Source organism: Coloeus monedula, assembly GCF_965178545.1.
Source record: "Coloeus monedula genome assembly, chromosome: 6".
In the NCBI taxonomy this organism is placed as follows: domain Eukaryota; kingdom Metazoa; phylum Chordata; class Aves; order Passeriformes; family Corvidae; genus Coloeus; species Coloeus monedula.
Window position 1 is genome coordinate 59,851,566 of NC_138786.1, and position 20,212 is coordinate 59,871,777.

Sequence of the window (20,212 nt, forward strand, 5' to 3'; positions counted from 1 at the left end):
GCACAAATGAAAGCTGTGAACAGCTTCTGTGAATATTGGTTTGGCAACGGCTTCAATCTCCTTTGACTCTGTGTTCCCTCACTCCTAGCAATAGTGGGATGTTTGTAGGAATGGGTTTTTGCCCACTGATGGTGTTGTGACAGTGTATTCCTCGTGAGCAGAAAGTATTCCACAGACATCTTGAGCTGGTCCACAGCCACTCAGAATCAGTGAGACTTTCCTAGTGGATTCAGTGGGCTTTGGATCAGGTCCAGGAGGCACTGAGGAAGCATTTAATGAAAGAGCAGCCCTGAAACCCCGGGATTTAGACAGCCACTCACCCAGGACAAATAGTAAATTACAAACAGCAGATACTGGCAGCAACAAGCATGAAAAGTCTGTAGTCAGCAATTCACAGCCTGAAATATGTTGGCGTAAACAATGCATCAGATAATTCCAGCTAACCAACACATTTGTGAAAATCCAAGCCTGTTTATGGATAATTTTCAAAAAGGCGAGTTCAGCAAGAAGAGCATTTGCAAGGAATAGAACCTTTCCCTTTTTGCCTACTGCTCATTTAGAAATGTGTTCTGGGTGTGAGCTGTCCTTGCAAGGAACTGGATGACCTCAGGTAGAACCTGGGTGCTGGGCAGCCCAGTTTATCCCTCATTCTGCTTTGGTTTTGCTGTGGTTTTCCACTTAGGCTTCATTCTCACGTAGCTTTACTGTTGAGACTGAGTTATTTGGAGGATGGGAGCTGCCTGCAGCAAGTTACAAAAGCATCTTGCAGACCTGAGCGAGCTGGCAGGAAAATAGTGAAATGTAGAGTAGGTAAAGTTGCATAGATGGAGAGAGGGAAATAAACCCCGAGTTTACATGTCTAGGAAAAATCTCCACAGTGACCCTCACCACTCTGAGGCAAGAGCTTGCCTTGTTGATAAATGTTTCTATGAAAAGTTCTATGCAGCACTACACAGCAGTAAGAACACTCAGCTGAAGGCTGGGAAGGATTGGGAATGGATGATTTTCCACCTGCTGTCTGCAGCACCCCTTGCTCTGTGCTGTCCTGTGGCAAAGGCTGCTACAAATCTCTGGCTGAGGGGATGGAGCTGCTGCCTTTGTGGTGTGTGCAGGAGCAGATTGGCAGGGAGGACTGGTGGGTAGCAGCACCACCCAAAGTAAGGGAGGATGGGGACACAAGAGCAGGTAGCACAGGTAGGCTGAAAAGCAAGGAGAGGCACTTTTGGGTTGCTTTTCCCCTATGCTAACAGGTTTGCCCTTGTAATAGGAGGGGCATGCTGTTCCCACCCTGGAGGTGATCCAGGAATAAGAAGTTGCTTGCAGGACATCACAACACTGAACAATGCAAAAATACAATGAGGGAAATGATCATTTTGCCTTTGTGCAGGGCTTGGGGGGTGTGTGTGTGTCAAATCCAATGAGGATGTGCAGTAAAATAAAGCCTTCAGCTACAGCACTGAAGTATTAGAGGAGGGAAAATACTCCTTCAGGGCTCACTAAATGGGCTGCACATGCCTGATGCATGGAGGGCTGTGGGGAAAAGCATTTGTGATGGTGTTTAGAGGTGGCATCATTCTCTGTGTGCAATGAGAAAGGAAATAACTCAAATGCAAGTAGCTCAGGAGCTTTCGGACTGACATTTCCCAGCTTCTGGCTTTGCTGCTGCAGCAGTGTCCCTTTAGTATTACAGTGAAGTCTGCACAGTGTGTGGTAGCCCAGGCACGTGTGGAGCAGGTCGGGAGCCCCACGTCCCTTGCAGGTGATGAACAGAGGTCGGAGAAAGCCAGCCAGACCCTGAGATGCTTCAGCACACGAGGGGTTAACAGGCTACGCCCTCCCATGGGCACCAGCTCCTACAGACATTGGCTTTGTTCCTCCTCATCCCATTCCCTCGGCCCCTACAGAAATCCGTCTCTCCCACCTCCCTCAGGGGGGATCTCGGTGCTGCCGTCGTTGAGCTGTGCTTTGTATTAATGCTGCAGAGAGAGAGTGGCCGCTGTTTCTAATTTAATTAGCATCATCCCCAGGAACTGAGAGCGTGGCAGAGGGAATCAGAGGCAGCGTATGAAAATGATGCATGGGTTTAACCACCTTCATGCCGGCGTGATTTCTAGATGATGCACACGGGCTTACAGCTTTCTGAATGTGTGGAAATCACTACATGAGGATGTTTAGTTTCTGCCGTGGTGTTTCACAAATTTAGAGTGGCTACTCTTAAGAGAAAATGTGATCTAAATCTGCTTGGCAACTTTCCCTCTCAATTTCTGTCCAGGAGAATTTTTTACTTAATGAAAATTTCCTTTGTATGAAACTTCTCTAATTCTATGTATTTAAAAAAAAAAAATTGGTTTTGTGTTGGACATTAGATTTCTTTTAAGGATATTGGATGCTGAGCCCCTGGGTTGTATTGTGAGGGATGTTGTGAGGTTGCAATCACAGGAAGTTTTTGTTCACAGACTGGGCAAACATTGGCCAGGAGCGCTTAGTTGCTATCAGGATCCTTATAACTACTTAAAGATAGAAGAGCAGCTGGAAGCCTTGTGTGACAGATGTGCCACTTTGATGCCCAAAGGTATAGAAAGAGACAGCCCCCAAGAGCTTGCGAGTAAGGTCAAGTCTGGTTCACAAACCAAATCTAAAATCAGCAGGGAGTGAGTGTGGCTTTGCAGAAAGCTTGATGCATACAGCTATTTGTCTCTTACTGTGCCTCGTTTTTCTGTGTTTGCTTCAGGTGTCACAGGCTCATCACATCTCTTTGACTACGGCTCCACTGCCAACGGAGGGGACAACTCCTTCTACACCTCTCTGATCTCCGATGTCCACTACACCACCCCGCGGGACTCCACCTATTTCACGGGCATCTATCAGCAGGAAAATACCCCTATTTCATGTTCAGGCAGCACAGAGGGGTTTAACACTCTGGGGCATCCTGTTCAAGATGTGACTGGGTTTGAGTCCCGTGGCTTGTTTAGCTCAGACTCGGGAATAGAGATGACTCCTGCAGAGTCTGCTGAAGTTGACAAAACCTTAGCAGATCCCATGAAAGTAGAAGCTTATAAATACATGGACATAAGTAGATCAGAAGAAATAAAGTACCAAGGAAAACATGACTCTGATTCAGAAGACGAGAGCCCAGGCCTTAGTGATAAGTACCGGGGAACACCTGCAGGGTCCAGCCACGCCGCTGAACCTCTGCGGACGCCTTCCGAGAGCACGAAGGCAGCCAAGGAGCAAGACCTGCCGGAAGACAGAAAGTTTGGGGGTCAGCACAGTCCCTCTGTGGCTACAACCCCAGTCAAGATCACACTCACTGAGACAGAAAGCACCAAGGAAGCTGCCAGCAAAGAGTCGAGCCCGACTCAGCCAGACACTGGCCTGAAGCCGAGCCATGAGGTGGTGCCAATGGTGACGGTGTCGGAGCCGGAGGATGACAGCCCAGGGTCTGTCACACCACCCTCCTCTGGCACAGGTAATTCTGGTGTTGGTGCAGGGCACTGGGGGTTTTGCTATTCAGAAAGTGGCTGCAATTGTAGCCCTGCACATTGGAGAATTACCATGGATTTTTGGGGTGAATGTAACAGGGTGTGAGAGGACATTGGCAAGTCTCCACGGCTGGAGGTGTTTGTGCTCTGCTCTGGCACCAGTTTGTGTAGCCAAAGTGAAGGGGGATGCAAACTGTGCTCCCCATCACAGCACACTGCTCAGGATGGGCTGCCCTTGCTGTATGGAAAGGGATCCAGGCCTGCTGAGACAGTCCTCAGGGATCTCTCCTCGAGGGGAAGCACTGTGCCTGTGGGCATCACTGTGGGTATCTTCATCTAGGCCATGGTTTGAGCTGGATCCTGGTGGTTTGGAGGTTTCTTGGTCACCTTGGCTGTCCAGATTCCCCAAGGGAAATGAGGTGTGTGAGACCAGGGCAATGCAAGTGACTGGGTTCATATTTTAAAAAATTTAATGGTTGGCTTAACACCTCTTTGTCCCGGTAGAAATAAGATTAAATTGTTAAAAATCAGTGCTGTTTTCATGTGAAAGTGCCGCTTTTATAAAGTGCTGAGGAGGGAAATGCCATCACCTCACTTGCAAAGGGGCCTGGAGGGACAAAGGGCCAGTCTCTTTAAAAGACTCCTGATTTGTATTGGAGTGCACCAAAATCCCGTGGTTATACATTTTCTTATTGTCTGATTACTGCAGTAGTGCATAATGTCTATTCCTCATTTTCCCTATCTTACACTGCTAAATATGAAAGTAGCAAAGTGCTTTAAAAAGGAATAAAGTTCTGTGACAATAAACAGAATTTTTAGTCTGAAAATTAAATTTCAATGTCCTGGATCAAAACCCTTTAACAATGAACATTTGGCAATGAACATCCCCAAGCTGAAATTACTGCTTTAAAGTCATTTAGAAGTATTTAAGAAAAAAAAAGATGGAATTTCCTTAAAATGGCAGTCTGGCACCTACACTAATACCTCCCCTTAGAGAAATATTTGGTTCCTACAGAAAAGTGAGGGAGCATTTGTACACTTCCACACAGAAAAAGGAGATTGAGTCCACCACAGCTGTGAATTTATTCTGCCTGCATCAGCCAGAAACTTTAGATAATGAATAGACTTTAGAGCCACATTTTTCTTCTTTTGTTTGACTGAATGAAATCACACACTACTCCTGAGACATGCCACTGTTCATCGATTTACACTTTTTGCTAGAAGGTAATTAAGGACTTCAGGCACTGTTACTTACTCAGTCCTGGTGACTGTTCAAGGCGGCCTTGGGGACACTCAGTATCTGTATCCCATCAAAACTCCTTATCCATTGTGTTAAGGAGAGAAGGTGGCATCTTCTTCTAGAGGCTGGCTCCCAAGGGGTGTTTCCTCTGGATTTTCCCCCCTTTCCCGCAGCTGGGGATGTTCCATGCCCAGACCCTGCATTCATCCGCTAAGAAGAAATTTAAAACCTGCCCTTGCTATTCCCACCCAGTGACCCAGCAAAGTCGTGGCTCCTAGGTGCCCCTCAAGCATTCTGGCAAAGCCGCCAGTCACCCCCTGCTTGGATCAAGACTTTTGAAAACGTTTTGCTTTTAATTTCTGGCCCTCATCTTTCTGGGGAAGGAAGACATGGTCTGTCTCTGTGCTGCACTGGCGCTGAAAGGCTGTGGGTATTATCCACTTCCCAGTGCCAGCAGTAAATGTGACACCCTGCTGCTGGCCACAAAGGACTGTTTTATTCACAAGGTGAGTGCCAGGGCTGGGAGTTACACACTGCCAGCACAGGGAGGAGCAGGGTGAAGCCCAGGGACGCCGCGTTGCTGCGCTACAAGGGCTGGAAGTCACAGGCCTGTTTGGACTCATGCCAGATTCTGTCATGGCTCAGGGAGAAAATGCTCTCATGGGGTGATGCAGTAGAGCAGTGTGGTTCACTCAGCTTCCTGCAGCCAGAGGAGAAGGATGCACAAACTCCCAGTGCACCAGAAACTTCCCAGCATCCAGACAGGAGTGCTTTGTAACAGCACCTTAATCCTGTCTGCAGCCACAATCCGGGGTGCAGAAGGACTTTCTTGTGTGAAAGGGATGTGTTACAAGAGCTGTTTTGTCAGAGGAGCTGCAGATGTACCAGCAAAACACACTCAATATCACTGATGATGTGTATTGGCATGTGCAGAAACCAGAATTGCTTGGAGGGGTGGTTTTTCTTGCCCATCTCCCAACAGGATGTGATGGCACAGGTGTGCTATTGTTGAAACATCCCCCTTTACCCGAATCATCTTGAGGAGGGCACATGATCAGGAAGAAATCATCTGGGCTGCTGCCATGAGAAATTAAATCAGGAAATACCCAGAAATAGTAGTTACCATAGAATATTCTGAGTTGGAAGGGAACCTCAAGGATCATCAAGTTCAGCTCCTGGCCCTGCACAGGACACCCCAGGAATCCCACCGTGTGCCAGAGAGTGTTGTCCAAAAGCTGCTTGAACTCTGGCACTCTTGGTGCTGTTTCATCCCAGGTCCCATCTGATACAGTCTCTTCCCCACCCTCTGTTGCAAAGGAGCTTCCAGGTGTGGCCAGCACAGCTGGGTGGACTCAGGGGCTGATGCCAGGGGCTACAAAGTCGGCCTGGGCAGGTCACCTCGGGGCACCATCTGCAACCACAGGGCTGGAAACCCTCCTCCCCTTGGCTGTGGTATCCAACCTTGTGGATGCAGGCACTGGCCTGTCATGGACCTCTTCACCAGCATCTGCAGGGGAAAACTTGGGGATTTATTCTCCTGGTGGCTTTCTTGACTCCTCACAACCTGCAGTGCCACTTAGTGACCCCATCACATTAATAATTACTTCAAATTAGGGAATGAACGCTCAGGATTGCAGAGGACAAATTTACATGTGTGCCTGATGGTTGTTTCAATGTGACTGGGGAATTGCAGTCAGAAAATGCAGACTAGGTTGTTGATTTTCTTGTTTTGTTTTGTTTCCAATTTTGGGTGACAAGCCAGTCATTATTTTGGTTAATTTGGTTCATGATGATATTAAGAATTACAGTAGAAAAAATTGGTTTCATTCTTGGACCCCACTGAGCTAAAAGCAAGCTGAGAGTTCACCACCCACACCCTGAAAGAAAAAAACCAACCCCCCAAATTAATAAAAAACCTAACTAGTCAACTAAAAAAAAAATTGAGAAACGTTTCTGATCTTAAACTTTGCACACCTGAAAGTCTGGCAAAACTACAGGTAGCTATACATGGGTTGTTAGGATCAGCTTAACCCACCAGCCCTGTGTGTATTTGTCCCCAGAATAGACGAGTCTCTATTGGTGACAGTCACATGCTGTCATGTGTGTCCTGAGCCCATGTTCCTCTTGACTGGTGATTTTCCTGGTGAAAAGTATGTCATTGAGCCACTGGTCAAGCAGTGACCAGCACTGCCTTGTACCTCAGCTTTTTCCTCAGTAAATGATGCTTCTTTTATAAGGCGTGGGAAATGCTGCATAAGGTCAAGCTGTTACTTTCATTAGTCACCCCGACAGGGAGACTTTGTGCCTGCGCCCCCAGCCCTGCTAGAGGGATACGTGCTGTTGTGAAATCTACTCCGTTTGTTCCCTAAGCAGCCAGAAAATAAGACTCTTAATTTTTTTCTTTTTTCTTTTTTTTTTTTTTCTTCCCATGTGGCAGAACCGTCGGGCTCAGAGTCGCAGGGCAAAGGCAGCCTGTCGGAGGACGAACTCATCAGTGCCATCAAGGAAGCAAAGAGCTTTTCCTTCGAGCCCTCGGAGGCGCAGCGACCGCCAGCCCCCGCCGCGGAGCAGAGGGAGCAGCGGGCCAAGCCCGGCCGCCCTCCCGCCTCCTCGCACGCCGATAACGAAGCCAGCAGCGCCGAGTCCGGCGACTCGGAGATCGAGCTGGTCTCAGAGGACCCCCTGGCTGCCGAGGAGGTGCTGCACTCCAACTACATGACCTTCAGCCACATCGGGGGCCCCCCTCCGTCGCCCGCCTCGCCCTCCATCCAGTACAGCATCCTGCGGGAGGAGCGGGAGGCGGAGCTCGACAGCGAGCTCATCATCGAGTCCTGCGATGCCTCTTCGGCCTCTGAGGAGAGCCCAAAGAGGGAGCAGGACTCCCCTCTGATGAAGCCCAAGGTCATGGACATTATCAAGGAGGAGAACAACTCGCGCACTGACGCCTCAGACTACGAGGCCAGTAAAATGACAGAGAGCAGGATGAACAGGGAAAACCTGGCAGAGTCCTCGTCCTACCTGAAAAGCTCCTTTGTTGCACCAAAAGCAGCTGCTGAGCCCCCGACCTCTGCCGTCAGCACCGAGGAGCTGAAGGAAAGAGTAATCCTGAAGAAACCCATTGAAGAAACTGTTGTTAACCAAAGTAAAGTGTCTTCCAAGGACTTTGGCAAAAAAAGTCCATTGGCTTCGTTCCTACTGCCGTTTTTAAATAAGCAGAAAGGTAAATGCAGATGTTATGTTGGTTTTCACAGTGCTGCTGAGAGGAGGGGGAGGGAGAAGCGCCTGTTCCTTGCGGGGGAGGTGTTTGTAGTGCGGAGCAGGGGGAGCTGCTGGCACAGGATACCCTCAGGTGGGAGTTGGGCGTGCCTGTGACCATGCACACATCATCACTGACCTGCCCATCCTCTTAGGGGAAAAAAAAAAAATACCAGCAACAGTAATTTTTAGGATTAAACATAAATATGGGATGGTGCAGTAACCCCAGTATCGTAAAGGCTGATTTGTACATCAGGCATCTGGAGGACAAAGAGGAACAAATGGTCATCTTTCCTTTGAAATACTACTTGCCTTGTCCCAGGGAAGGGGTGCAATCAGGGATGTGGTCCTGCACCTCTCAGAAGTGTGAGGGTAAACATTTTCAGGATCCATTTATGAAAAAAAAGAGAAAGATTTGGCAGAGAGGAGTTGGGTTTGGTGAGTCTGGGCATTTCTGGAAGTGTTCAAGGCCAGGATGGATGGGGCTTTGAACAACCTGGTCCAGTGGAAAGTGTCCCTGTCTGTGGGTGTGGGGTTGGAACTGAATAATATTTAAGGTCACCTCCAACTCAAACCATTCAGTGAATCTACAATGCTGGAGTTGGTGCAGTTCAAACAAACCTTTTTCATGGCAGCTGACACTCTCCATCCTTAATAATGAGGATGCTTCCAGTGCAGGGAAGTGGGCGGCTCATCCCAGCTCTGCAGGACTTAGGGAACATCCTGTGTGCTCCTCTGAGATCCCCCTCCTAAATCCAGTGGTGTGAAGGGGGAGGGCAGGACACTTCCAGGTGAGCTAGAGGTTTCTCCCTGTAGAATCCCTTCAAAGCCATTGCAGAGCCAGCCAGGTCCAGGCTTGCTGTGCCAGGCACTGTGGTCTAACAGGACCCACCAAACCTCTAGAGACACCACCAGGTTTTAGTCTGAGCTGAATCCTGAGGACCAAGGGGCAGCACGTGGTCGCTGCACCGCTGACACTGCCGGGGTCCCCGCAGCCTGTAATGGGCTTGGTTCACAAACCACACGAGAGAAAAAGGCACCTTATTCTTTGCCAGATGTCAGCTTTAAGTAGCACTTTGTGTGCCCTGGCTTTGTAGGCTGGTGTGGGAGGAAGGGACACCGGGACTGCCCCACACCTGCCCTGCCTCCCCTCTGCCGTCCCCCTGGCTGGGCTGGAGGGCAGTGACTGCCCTTGTCTCTTAGGAGATGTGTTGTTTTTGCAACACAGAGAGCTGCTGCTTCCTTGCAAACAGCTGGATAGAGATTGGGGGAGGGGAAGAATCCCCCCCACACTGCTTAAAGAGCGCATTTTTCCTCTGTCCACGTTTGTGCAGGCGTGTCCCACATGATGCCCCGGAGATGGGGCGGGCGTGTGTGAGTGGCACACTTAAAACCCATTTCCTGCATGCTGGGAACCCAAGTGTGCAAGTCTGGGGAGGAAACAGCCTGAGCTTGCATGATGTGCTGAGGGCTGCAAGATCTGCAGCACAAACAAAATATGTTAATACTGATTCTGAGGGTAATGAACTAATGACATTAATAGTCTGAATAAGAAACATGATTATTGCTTGTAAGGGTGTTTTCCTGCCAGACTCTCAGAGCTCTCAATGTCATGCTGTGCATCTCATCTCCCTCACAAATAGTCTAAGCTCAAACCATTGCTTTCCCACCTACCAAATGCCCATTTTTCAGGACTAGACAAGCCTCTGCCCAAACCCTACAAGCTGTAGGGCTGATTAAATTAACTTTAAATACTGCTCCTTCAGTCTAGCATCGGGTCTCTGCAATCCCAGTGTGTGTGTATTGTTCTGGACAGAACATGAAAAATTTGGTCTTGGATTTGGGAAAGTAGCTGGGGACTGTGATTTGGACAGCTAGTGGCCTATCCCTCAATTCTGAGATTTCAGGATCTGTTACAATTTTTAGTACCCCTCAATCATATTCAGGTTTTTTTGGCCTAAGTTTCATGACTCTCTTTATTTCTGTCATTGCTTAAAGTGATGCTAACATAGACTTGTTCTCATATGGTGGTCAAAGAAAATCCCTGTGTGCATGAGCAGACTTTGTCCCTGTGTCCATGTTTTCTATCTTTATTCCCCTAGGACAGTAGAGGCAGGAACTTTTCCTTACAAGATAGCTAATTACTTCTTAGTGGTGCACAGAGGACTATTTCAGTATGTGCTTTTTTGCCCTCAAGACACCCTGGTCCTGGTCCTAAGGCAAGGAAAACAAAAACATAGAGCCTCTTGAGAGTATTGTTGCTAAAAGTTGTGTATCTTTTTTCAAAGCTGATTTCTAGACATGGGGAGGTGAGCTCAAGATAAGAAAGTTTGGGTGATGGCAGGGTTCAGTTTACACTGCCTCCCAGTCACAGGTATTTGCTGTTTGAGTTGCTATGTCTGGGCAATATTTAAATTTTTATGTTAAAGGTGGTGGATGGGGGCTCTCCTTCTCTCCTGGGAAAGGAGAGCTGGTCCCTCACTCATAGAATCCACGTGTAACCCACAAGAAATCCACATGAAAGACAGCACTTTATCAGTTATCAGAGGTGAACTGAGGCTTGGTGGAACCAGAGCATCCCCATGGGTCCTCCCAAGATACATTGTCTGGCAGGGAAATGATGTGGCAGAGCACATCCACTGGGACAGGGACTGCTTTCATGGCATCAGCCTGAGGTCTTGGCAGAGTTTTACATCACAGCATCGCATTGGTACCATGTGCCAACTCAGAGGCACCTGGCAGGCCTTTGGCATGGGCCACACTCAGCCAAAGTGACGAGAACAGGGGCAGAAGTGGCAGTGACACACAAGAGAGGTGCAGCAGAGTGATGTCACCCAAAGCAGGAACAGTGTCACCATTCATTAATTAAGGGAATTATCTTAGTTATAGCTATCTAGCATTAAGAGAATACCAACAAGATGCAACTATGTACTTATGAAAGGCAGAAATCAGAAAAGCATTGGTCATTTCCTGTTACTTGTTACACAAGATCAAATGAAGCTGTTCAACACACCTGGCTGTGTTTTTGACACCCCGCTGTAGATCTTTCTGTGGCCCTTGGCCAGCTCACTGCCAAGTATATGTAATTTAAAAACAGTCACCCATGAGTTTCACATGTAAGCCTTAATTATTTCACAGTGCAGTACTGTAGTCCTACCAGGTGTTTTTTCACCCCCATCCATAGCATTAAATGTATTTTGCATGGCTCATCAGAAGAGTTTGCTCTGAGCTGGCAAGACAAAAATTTATTTGGTGTGCAGGAAAGACATGGAAAGGCTGTGTAAAAGGAAAAGCCCAGCCTTCAACACGACCCCGGGAACAGTCTTGCTGGTGGTGTTGCTGTCAGCCTGTGGCTTCTGGACCTCTCTCTGGTGTGTCTGCCGGCCGTGCTGAAACCACGGCCACCCCCTGAATGACAAGGTGGAGCACGGCAAGTGCATGTGTGGTTTGCACAGTGGTCTCTGCTTAACGTCTATTGCCATCCAGTGGCAAGAACAAAAACGGGCCGTGACTTCCTACCTCCATTTTACTGGATCTGTCAGGATTTGATGGAGTGGAGCTATTCCCACGCCGTTAATCACCAAGCAGCCTCTCCTCCTGCTTTGCCGCATGGTCGGAACGATGGTTTGCTTGATGCACCCCAGGCTTGGCTTTGGCCGGAGCTGAGCAGAGCTACCTGTGTTAGTGCTGCCAACTCCTCCTCCTCCTGTGGAGCACAGAGGGGAAGGCAGAGCCTTGCTGCCCTCACATCACTGCTGGCATCTCCTCCCAGGGGTGGGCACAGCCCTTATGCAACAGGGCTTGGAGCATATCTGGCTGTGGCACTGCAGGAGGGGACGGTGCCAGCTCAGTTTCTTCTTTCTTTTTATTCTTTTTGCAAAATTATTTTGTGCTGGACTTGCACGTGGCTTGGGCATACAGAAAATTTCAGAAAATACCTGCTGTCCTGGAAACATAAATCTCTGGCCTGGGGCATTTTGCAAGAAGCCCAGAAGAAGCCTGGATCAAGGCAAGCTGAGAAGGAGCTCTTTGGCTGGGTCTCCTCCTGTGGTGCCTGTCAGTCACTCTCTGCCAGGGTAGCCTAGCTTACCTTGTGCTGGTGTCCCACAGCCTGGGGACCTGGTCCTGGGAGGAGATCTCCCTTATGCTGGAGCTTCATGTCTCTCCCCAACCCCTCCTTCAGTGACAGTGTTAGGAGATTCCTTCTTCTTGATCAATTTAATGAAATACGCAGCAGCTTGTTACCTTTCAGATCAGATGCCTGATCTCAGGATATAAAAAAAAAAAGGGATGTGGACATTCATAGTAATGTTTATTTTAATTTGGTTTTTGCTTTATGGCAGATTTTCACTTAGGAAAAGGAAAGCCCAGGCCTGGGGCTGTGGGGTTGGCTGTCACTCACAGGTTTGATGACACAACTGGCAGGACCCAGCCTCCAGGCAGGATCCTGCTGGAAACACAGTCAAATAAAATAATAATTTCAAGTACATTATTCTCAAGCTGTCCTGTGCCAACCTGCCATGAAGCATCTTGATTTTGATGCCTTATGAAAGGCTTTCACAGGACTACTCTGGTCAGTCCCCTACCAATGTGTGTCCTTACCATACACCCTTGGTGGCTGCTGTGGCTCTGAGCACCCATGAGGGACACCAAAGTTCAGGGCCACCTGTCTCTGTGTGATGTCCTGGTGTCTCTTGGGTAGTGTCACAAGCTGCAGTCAGGATCACTTCTGGTTTTGGGGTGACAGTGGCAAATGGCCTGGGTTGAAGAAGATGTTTTCCCTCCTTCCTGGTGCCTCTTGTGCTGTCCCATGGTGTCCAGGGATATCCCACAATGAACAAGCATCAAGCAGTGTGGGCTTTTCCCCCGTTTGGTATCACAGACAAACTGATTTTACACAGTTTCTCAAGGAAATGGTTTTCCAGAAGAGATCTCAGAAAGACTTGAAGTTGTTGGGAATGCTTTTTTGTTCAGCTAAACATCGTCTGCATGGAGTTAGCACATCCCTGCTGTTGGAGGAGCTGCTAGTGAGGCATTTTTCCGTGGGAAGGGGATGTTTGGTTGGGTGCTTTAGCAATCTGAGGCTCGTTTCTCATCTGCATGCTCTCACCAGGCTGGCTCTGCAATCAGCAGGAAGCCAGGCCAAGGCTTAAGCATACGGTAATGTTAGTTTAATATTTTAGTGCCATCTGCTGTAAGTGCCTCCACACTCTGGCCCATCTGTTTTCTGTGCTTCAGTTTGCTTTTTATGGGGCTCCAGTAGCTTTGCATCCTTTGGAAAGCCCATGCTTGGAAAAGGTGTAGGGGAGAGGGATGTCCTGCCTGGGGGTGGAGTGTCTGCACCTTGTGATGCTGTAGGACGAGTGGGATAAAACCTGTCCAGAGAAGTAAACATGTGAACCTAGTCCTGGTCTTGCCATGAAATCTTGGAGTAGCTTGGAGAACCTCTGTGGACTTTCCTCCCACGTGGAACGATTCCGGTGGGAAGGGGCCTGTGGAGGCCACTGGTCCAACCTGTTGATCTCAAAGCAGTTTGATCAGGTGGCTCTGCCTGTCCATCCTCTCAGCAAAAGCAGAGGTTTGGGGGCAGCTGAGAGTTGGAGCCTGCAAGTCTGGGTCAGTCTGGTGCTGACACCATGGTGCCATTGCCAGGGGGCAGAGCAGGGTGAAGGAGAGATGCCAGTCAATGCAGCTCAGACAGAGCGGGCTGGCAGGAGCTCCACAAGGTCCCAAGAGCCCATCTCCTGGCCCACAGCCACGATTCCTGGTAGAGCACTCTTGACAGATGCTTGTGACTCATTTGGAAAGGCCTCTGTTGGCAGATCCTCTGCCAGTTCCCAGGTGTCTCTCAAAAACTGTTGCCGCTCTTCCATCCTTTACTTTAGGCTAAGCAATTCTGGTTTCTTAATTTTTTTTTCCCCTCTGTGGTTATGTTTTTGAGCTTCCTGAACTGTCTTGTTCCCTCTGCTCTTTCCTACCATTGGGCCCCTGACATCATCTCTAGCCATTATGATTTGAGGAGTTTCCCCATCCCAGCACTGACTCTTCCTCTGCCCATGGAGGAGGAGAGGGAACTTCACAGCTACACTGTTGAGCTTTTGATGGGATACCCTTCCTTTTCGGATGAGGGTGAAAGAGCAGAGGAGGCTGCTGTCCTGCTAAAATTCTTTATTTCATAGTTTCATAGTTTCCTGAAGGCAGAGTTTGAAGGGGTTATGTGATAAGGCCAAGCAGTAGCAGCAGCAGGCAAACAGCGAGCAGAAAACAGCTTCTTCTTCTTCCCTAAACTTACAGAAGTGTGGATTATATTTGTTAATTGACCCATAAAATTAACACACGGTTCTAGTTTTTCTTTTCTTAACCCATCCTGGTCTAATTCTTACAGTCGTAACAAGTATTACATAGGTATTACACAGATTTGTGTGTACAGTTTCTATCAGCTCTTATTGTTTATATGAACACTCTATCTAAAAAATGTGAACAGTATAGTTCCATCTAGGTTTTGTCTAAAGTATTCTGTGAAAAGGTAACACTGCTGCAGTAAGAACTGTGTTTAAGATTTCTTTGCTGCAGCTTTTCAATGTTTAAGGCACTTAGCATATATTTCTACTAAAAGTTAAAAATCTGTATTTTCATTTCACTTTGGTGTGACTTCATGTATTTCAGCTTATCTAAGGTTTTAATTCAACCCCTTTGCTTTGGCTTTCCTCTGGGCCTGGGTCCAGAGGAGCTTTCACTCCAACACTACACGTTTCTGCCTTTGCTGCAGGCTGTGCTCCACATCCCCACTTCTGGCCATTTCATGCAGTTCAGCTGCTGCCACCTGACAGCTTGTTACACCCATCAAGCTGTGATAACTCAGCCAGAGCTGAGCTGGAGAAAGCTGGAGATGTGCAGGTCATGGTGGTGGAAATGAGCAGCGTGCACCCAGCGGGTCTGCGCTGTACAGTATTTCTCCTTCACTCCTTTTTCAGGAAGCAAGGAGGGAGTTTGGCCCCTTCTGGCCTCAGAGGGGGTTGCAGTGTTGCTTATCCCCTCTGCAGAGGGGACAAGGAGAGCTGATACACAGGTGCTGACTCTGCAGTTCTTCCTGGAGTCCTGGTTTGGTGGGAGCATAGCAGGGTCTCCTCAGTGAGGAGCAGTCACTTAGAGGAGATGCCTGAACCCTGGAAAGGATCAGAACAAAGCAAAGACAGGGGATTTTTTTTCCCCAGATAATGGTTTGGTTGGGCAGTGGCTGGGATCAGTGGTGATTACTGCAATAATCCCTCTCACAGCGAGCACCATGTACATACACCAGAGCATGACCTCGATATGACCTTCAGAAACATCTCAGTAAATCTCACCCCTTCATTCCACCACCTGTGTTATCCATAGCCTGAGTATTTGGCCTGCCTCACCTCTAGCATCTCTTCCCTTCCCTGATTCTTGTCTCTGTGGGTGAAAATTACTCCCCATCTATTGGGTAAGGTCAAACTTTTAATGCATGTGTGTCAAAGCATCTTAAACGCGGCAACTGGATGCTCAGAGGGGCTTTTAAAATTGGGCATAGCTCTAACGTGGGAGGATCACATGTCTTCTCCTGGGACTGCTGTCTACTCCACTGCCTGTGAGTGTTAAGTACTGAGCTATAAAAAATTATAGGCTTTATCCTTCCGTTTTTATCTATCTTCCCTTTCAGAGCAAGGGACAGCCTCTGAAGAGCTGACATCAGTCTCAGTACTCAGACAGAAGCATACCTTTCTGACAGATATGACACAGAATGGTGTTTATGAAATCTTTCTGCCAGATCAAAATTACAGAGTGACCAGCAGAAAAACAAACAAACAAACCCCAGAAAACTACTTGTTTAACTGTATGCAGGGACCTGATGGTTGTGTCAAGTGTTTATGTATCAAGGCCACGAATTGCAAAGTCCAGGCCAAGCACAGCAAGCTGGGGGAGGATCTGTAGATAAATAGGAACCTGCTGACATGATGAATGGAGAGGAAAGATGTGTTATGTGCAAAGACTTGTCTCTGTGAGTCCACAGCTTGCTATATCCATATCCATATCCATGTGTATGTCCATGCCCCACCAAGCTGAGCACCCAAAGCTGGCTCAGTTCTGCTCCTGGGAAAGGCTGGAAGGAGACAACTGCTCTTTTCACGAGTGATTTTTCTGTAATTCAGGCACACCTCAAGTGCAGAATCGCTCATAGCTTAAACACATTTTAAAAGTCAAAATCTTTTTTCCTTTTGGTGTCTGCTGGTGTCAGGGATCAGTGACTTAGCTTTCAGACACTGACAATCTGATGGTGGCCAGATTTTGCAGATGCCTGGATGTAGGGATGCTTTGCCTAGATATTCCAGCAGATCTGAGATTTGTCATGGACAGAGAAATCCACCTCCTATGGGGATAGCAATGATAGATTTTCTGTGGCTGACACAATATAAGTAAGGGGGGGGTGGTGTTTACTCTGGGCATAGAGAAACAGGGAAAAAAACCAAACCCCAAGTCATAAATAATGAAGGAGAAAAATTATGCAACCTGCAAGTTTGGTTTTTTTTTTTTGTAAATTATATTAAAAAATCTTTCATAGAATCACAGAATGGTTTGGATTGGAAGGGATCTTAAAGATCATCTTGTTCCAACCTCCTGCCATGGGCAGGGACACTTTCCACTAGACCAGCTGGCCTTGAACACTTCCAGGGATGAGGCATCCATAACAATTCAAGGTTTTAGCTCAGAAGCTGCTTACGGAAGTTTATGCAGTGGAATACAGATTAGGTGAAGGAAAAGTCAAAATATGTTTCTTTTGTTAAAACAGAATATTTTTCTTATTAGTGCAGTTTTCTCATAAATTTAGTGTTTTGCAGGGAACTTCTGGAATGTTTTGTTTTCTGATCTAGAAACGCTACTTCTGAAATTCTCTGCGAGCTGGGAATTATGGTTTTTTCACCAGTTTCATTGACTAATTCATTTGAAGAGTTTGGACTCGTTTCAGGTCAGATTTAAATTTAAGATTAAGCTCTCATGATACAAAATACACTTCTAGGTCTCAATGAGAGGTGGAATACAAATTCCCGAACCTGTTGGCTGTAATTCCTCAGATGTTCAGCAGAATAAGGACTTCCTTGGGTATTGCTATTTGTGTCTGGTAGATATCATGAGGTTAAAATTAATGTATTTGACTGTAGTGAAGGGTGGGTGTGTGATAGATTTCCATTAGGAATAAAACCTGGAGGTGGGTATTGATTTTCCTGGTGTTTTTCCTTAGCTTCTGAGAGTGCATTGCTGATTGGGACATAATAGCTATATTGACTGAAAAGGGGATTTATTTTTTTGTTTTCTTTGGGGAGCTGCTGAGTTCATGTCCGTTCAGAACAATATAGAAATTAAGTGTCATGCAATGACACAACAATCCAAAGGGCTTGAATTCCTGCCTGAAGGAAGGATCTCGTGTTCTTGTCACTTCGGCTCTTAATCTTACCTTGGTTACCACTTTTATTTGTTGTATTCCTCTGCAGTATAGTTTTTTCTAACTCTCTTGACCTTTACCCAACCTGGGCAATTTAGTCTGCTATTTTCTTTCACAGAGATATCATAAATATCCTCTTCCCCCTCTGGCTCTGAGAGCAGCTCAGTGGTTTCATGAGAACTGTAGCAGTGAGAGGTCATTCTGGTGTTCTGGTTCTGCCGTGTTTCATTCATGTGTGAGGAATACAAACAAGTATGGAAAAAAAACCACTAATGCCACAAGAAGACAGGTTGGTTTGGATGCCAATAATCTTCTGCCCCCAGCACAGGTCTGCCAGATGCAAACCTGCCTGTGGTGGGGATATTTGAGGATGTCAGGATTGCTTAAACCAGCTGTAGAAATGAAGGTGGAGGTTTGTCTTTTCTGTGGTGATGACCAGTTTCACATGTGCTCTGGGGCTGGGAGGCTCCAGCTGAGCCGCATTTGTGAAAATCTGGCATACAAAGCTCCTTGTGCTTCTGAAATAGGTGTTGCTCCACTCAAGATGACTGAGTGATTGTTTCCTGCATATTCAGGGCTTAGAAGACAAAAACCACGACTGATTCACAGCTACCTTACACAGCAGTGGATCTGTTGCGGGAAAAAAGTCCTGCCAATTGGGTTGCTTTGGTGCCAGAGCCTCTGTTTTTGGGGTTCATCTTCCTTGCAGCTTCTACTTGACTCACTCTTCTGGTCTGTGCACTGAAAACCCTTTGATATCCCTTGCTCAGAGAAACCCTTTCCCAGCTGGTGCCACAAGATTTTATATGGAATCAATGATCTCTTCCAAAGATTTTGGCTGGTGTTGGAGTTTGCTTCACGAGTGCAGCTTCCTGACTCTGCAGAGTCTCCTGTAACCTGGGAACTGATTATGTCCATCTGGGTGCTGCCAATCCTCCAATATTTTCCTGCAACTCTCCAACATCACTGGAAAAGATGTACAAGATTTCTCCCAGTTCATATCAAAATAATCCACAACTTGGTTCATGAAAGTGCAAACTACAGTGAGAGGTGACTTCAGGAGGCCTGTAAGCTGGGGTAACTTGAGAGGCACTAAAAGGACACAGATAATCAGTATTACCTTTGCAAAAATCCATGTCTTAGAAAGGGAGAAATAAGGCTTCCGAGGCAGCAAATGGAGCTTGCCTTAAGGATTTGTCATTTGACTATCCAGATTGCCAGGTAAAGAAGGACTCTCAGTAAAGACTATCCTTTTTCAAACTGGATTCTAAAGAATAATTTGCCAGGGAAACAGCTTTTGATGTTGCTACATCATCCATCTGGGATGAGAGCAGCATATTTCATACAAATGAGAAAAATGTATTTTTTAAAATAGCTTCTTATCTTTTGAATAGAAGGTGCACTGAGACTGTGAAATTCAAGGGATGAAAGGAAGTCAGATTTCCAGGGCCTGGTACCACCATGGCCTGGCTGGTACAAGCTTTCTACCTTGCTTGGTGCTACTTGGGATCCACAGTGGTGTAAGACCAAAATCCAGCCTCTGACAATCCCAGAGACACTGTTTTCTGAGCAACTCACATAAAAGCAGCCCAGGATCTCTGCTCACTCAGTGTGTGCTGTTGGCAGAGGCAGGCATTGCACAGACAGGCTTTTCTGCTCTCTTTTAGAAATAGAGACAGTTCCTTACAGAGGAGCGTGTGGGGGGTCCTTGCATACATCCTCATGAAATGCTGATAGCATCAACAAAACAAGGTCTGTATCTGAGCAACAAAAGAGGTAGGGGAGCCTGCAGAAAAGCCAGCAGAGATTAATAGTCAGGATTTCTGAAGGTTACTTTGTCAGCTAATGTAGCATTGAAACACTGAAACAGGAGAAGCTGTGCTTACTTGCTTAGGTTAAGTGCAGGAGTTGTTCCAAAGAATTGGAAGTTACTTCCCAAAGTGAGAGAACAGGCTGTCTTCCCTGATTTTCTGGGATTCCTGCACTGGAGCTTTGCTGCTGCTGTTGCTGCTGGAAAAACAGGGCCATGTTTCACTCTTAGCTGAAAGTGAAAGGCTTATTGCTCCAACCAGGGAGTGACAAAATGAGTGGGGTTTAATAAAAGCTATAGTAGCAGTTGTGCCTTCTGAAATGAGCACTCACCTTACCCTTCATGTGCACAGACAATTATTGCAGCTGGATATCACACACTGACCCCACTACACGTGCACACCCTTTTGTCTTGAAAAGCTGCTGAAAAAGGACTGGTATTGGCTAATTTGTTGTATGATTGAGTAATTGATTTCCTGGGTGTGATGAATTGCTTTCACTGCAACAACACCAGGAACACACAACAAAACTGGGAAATGACCTCAGGTTTTTTCTGAATTCTGGTTTGTGAGATCATCCTTATTGTGTGGTTATTGAGCCCTACATCCATGTCTGTAAAGAAAATAGTGGGTTTTTCCATCATTAGCAGAAGCAGCAAGGCATCCAGCAGAATGATTAGCAGCACACCATTCCTATCAAAGAGGGAATTTCCATATATATAGTTATATTTCCATATAACTATGGCAGTGTGCTTTTTACTTACAGATCTTGCTCTTCCAGCGGCAATGAAGGGGAGATTATGTTGGAATGAAGTTTAAATGGAGAAATAGACCAAAGAACTGATCCTACTAAGAGCCGAAACGGCTTTGGCATGTGCTTAATGTTGCTGAATTATTCATTGAGCTGGCTGGGCAAAATGACATTGCAAAAGGAAATAAATGGGGGTGCTGGAGGAAAAATGCTAAA

The 20,212-nt window shown here is 46.9% G+C and overlaps 1 protein-coding gene across 1 annotated transcript in view; it reads left to right on the forward strand.

Moving 5' to 3' along the window:
* The window catches only part of RTN1 (reticulon 1), a gene marked incomplete at both ends in the record, with an annotated part of 116,892 nt that overhangs the window by 63,676 nt on the left and 33,004 nt on the right, over positions 1-20,212 (forward strand). Inside the window, 2 exons of the mRNA XM_082283932.1 lie at positions 2,732-3,469; positions 7,160-7,942. Coding sequence (XP_082140058.1) covers positions 2,732-3,469; positions 7,160-7,942 — 1,521 coding nt within the window. The remainder of the gene's footprint in view (positions 1-2,731; positions 3,470-7,159; positions 7,943-20,212) is intronic.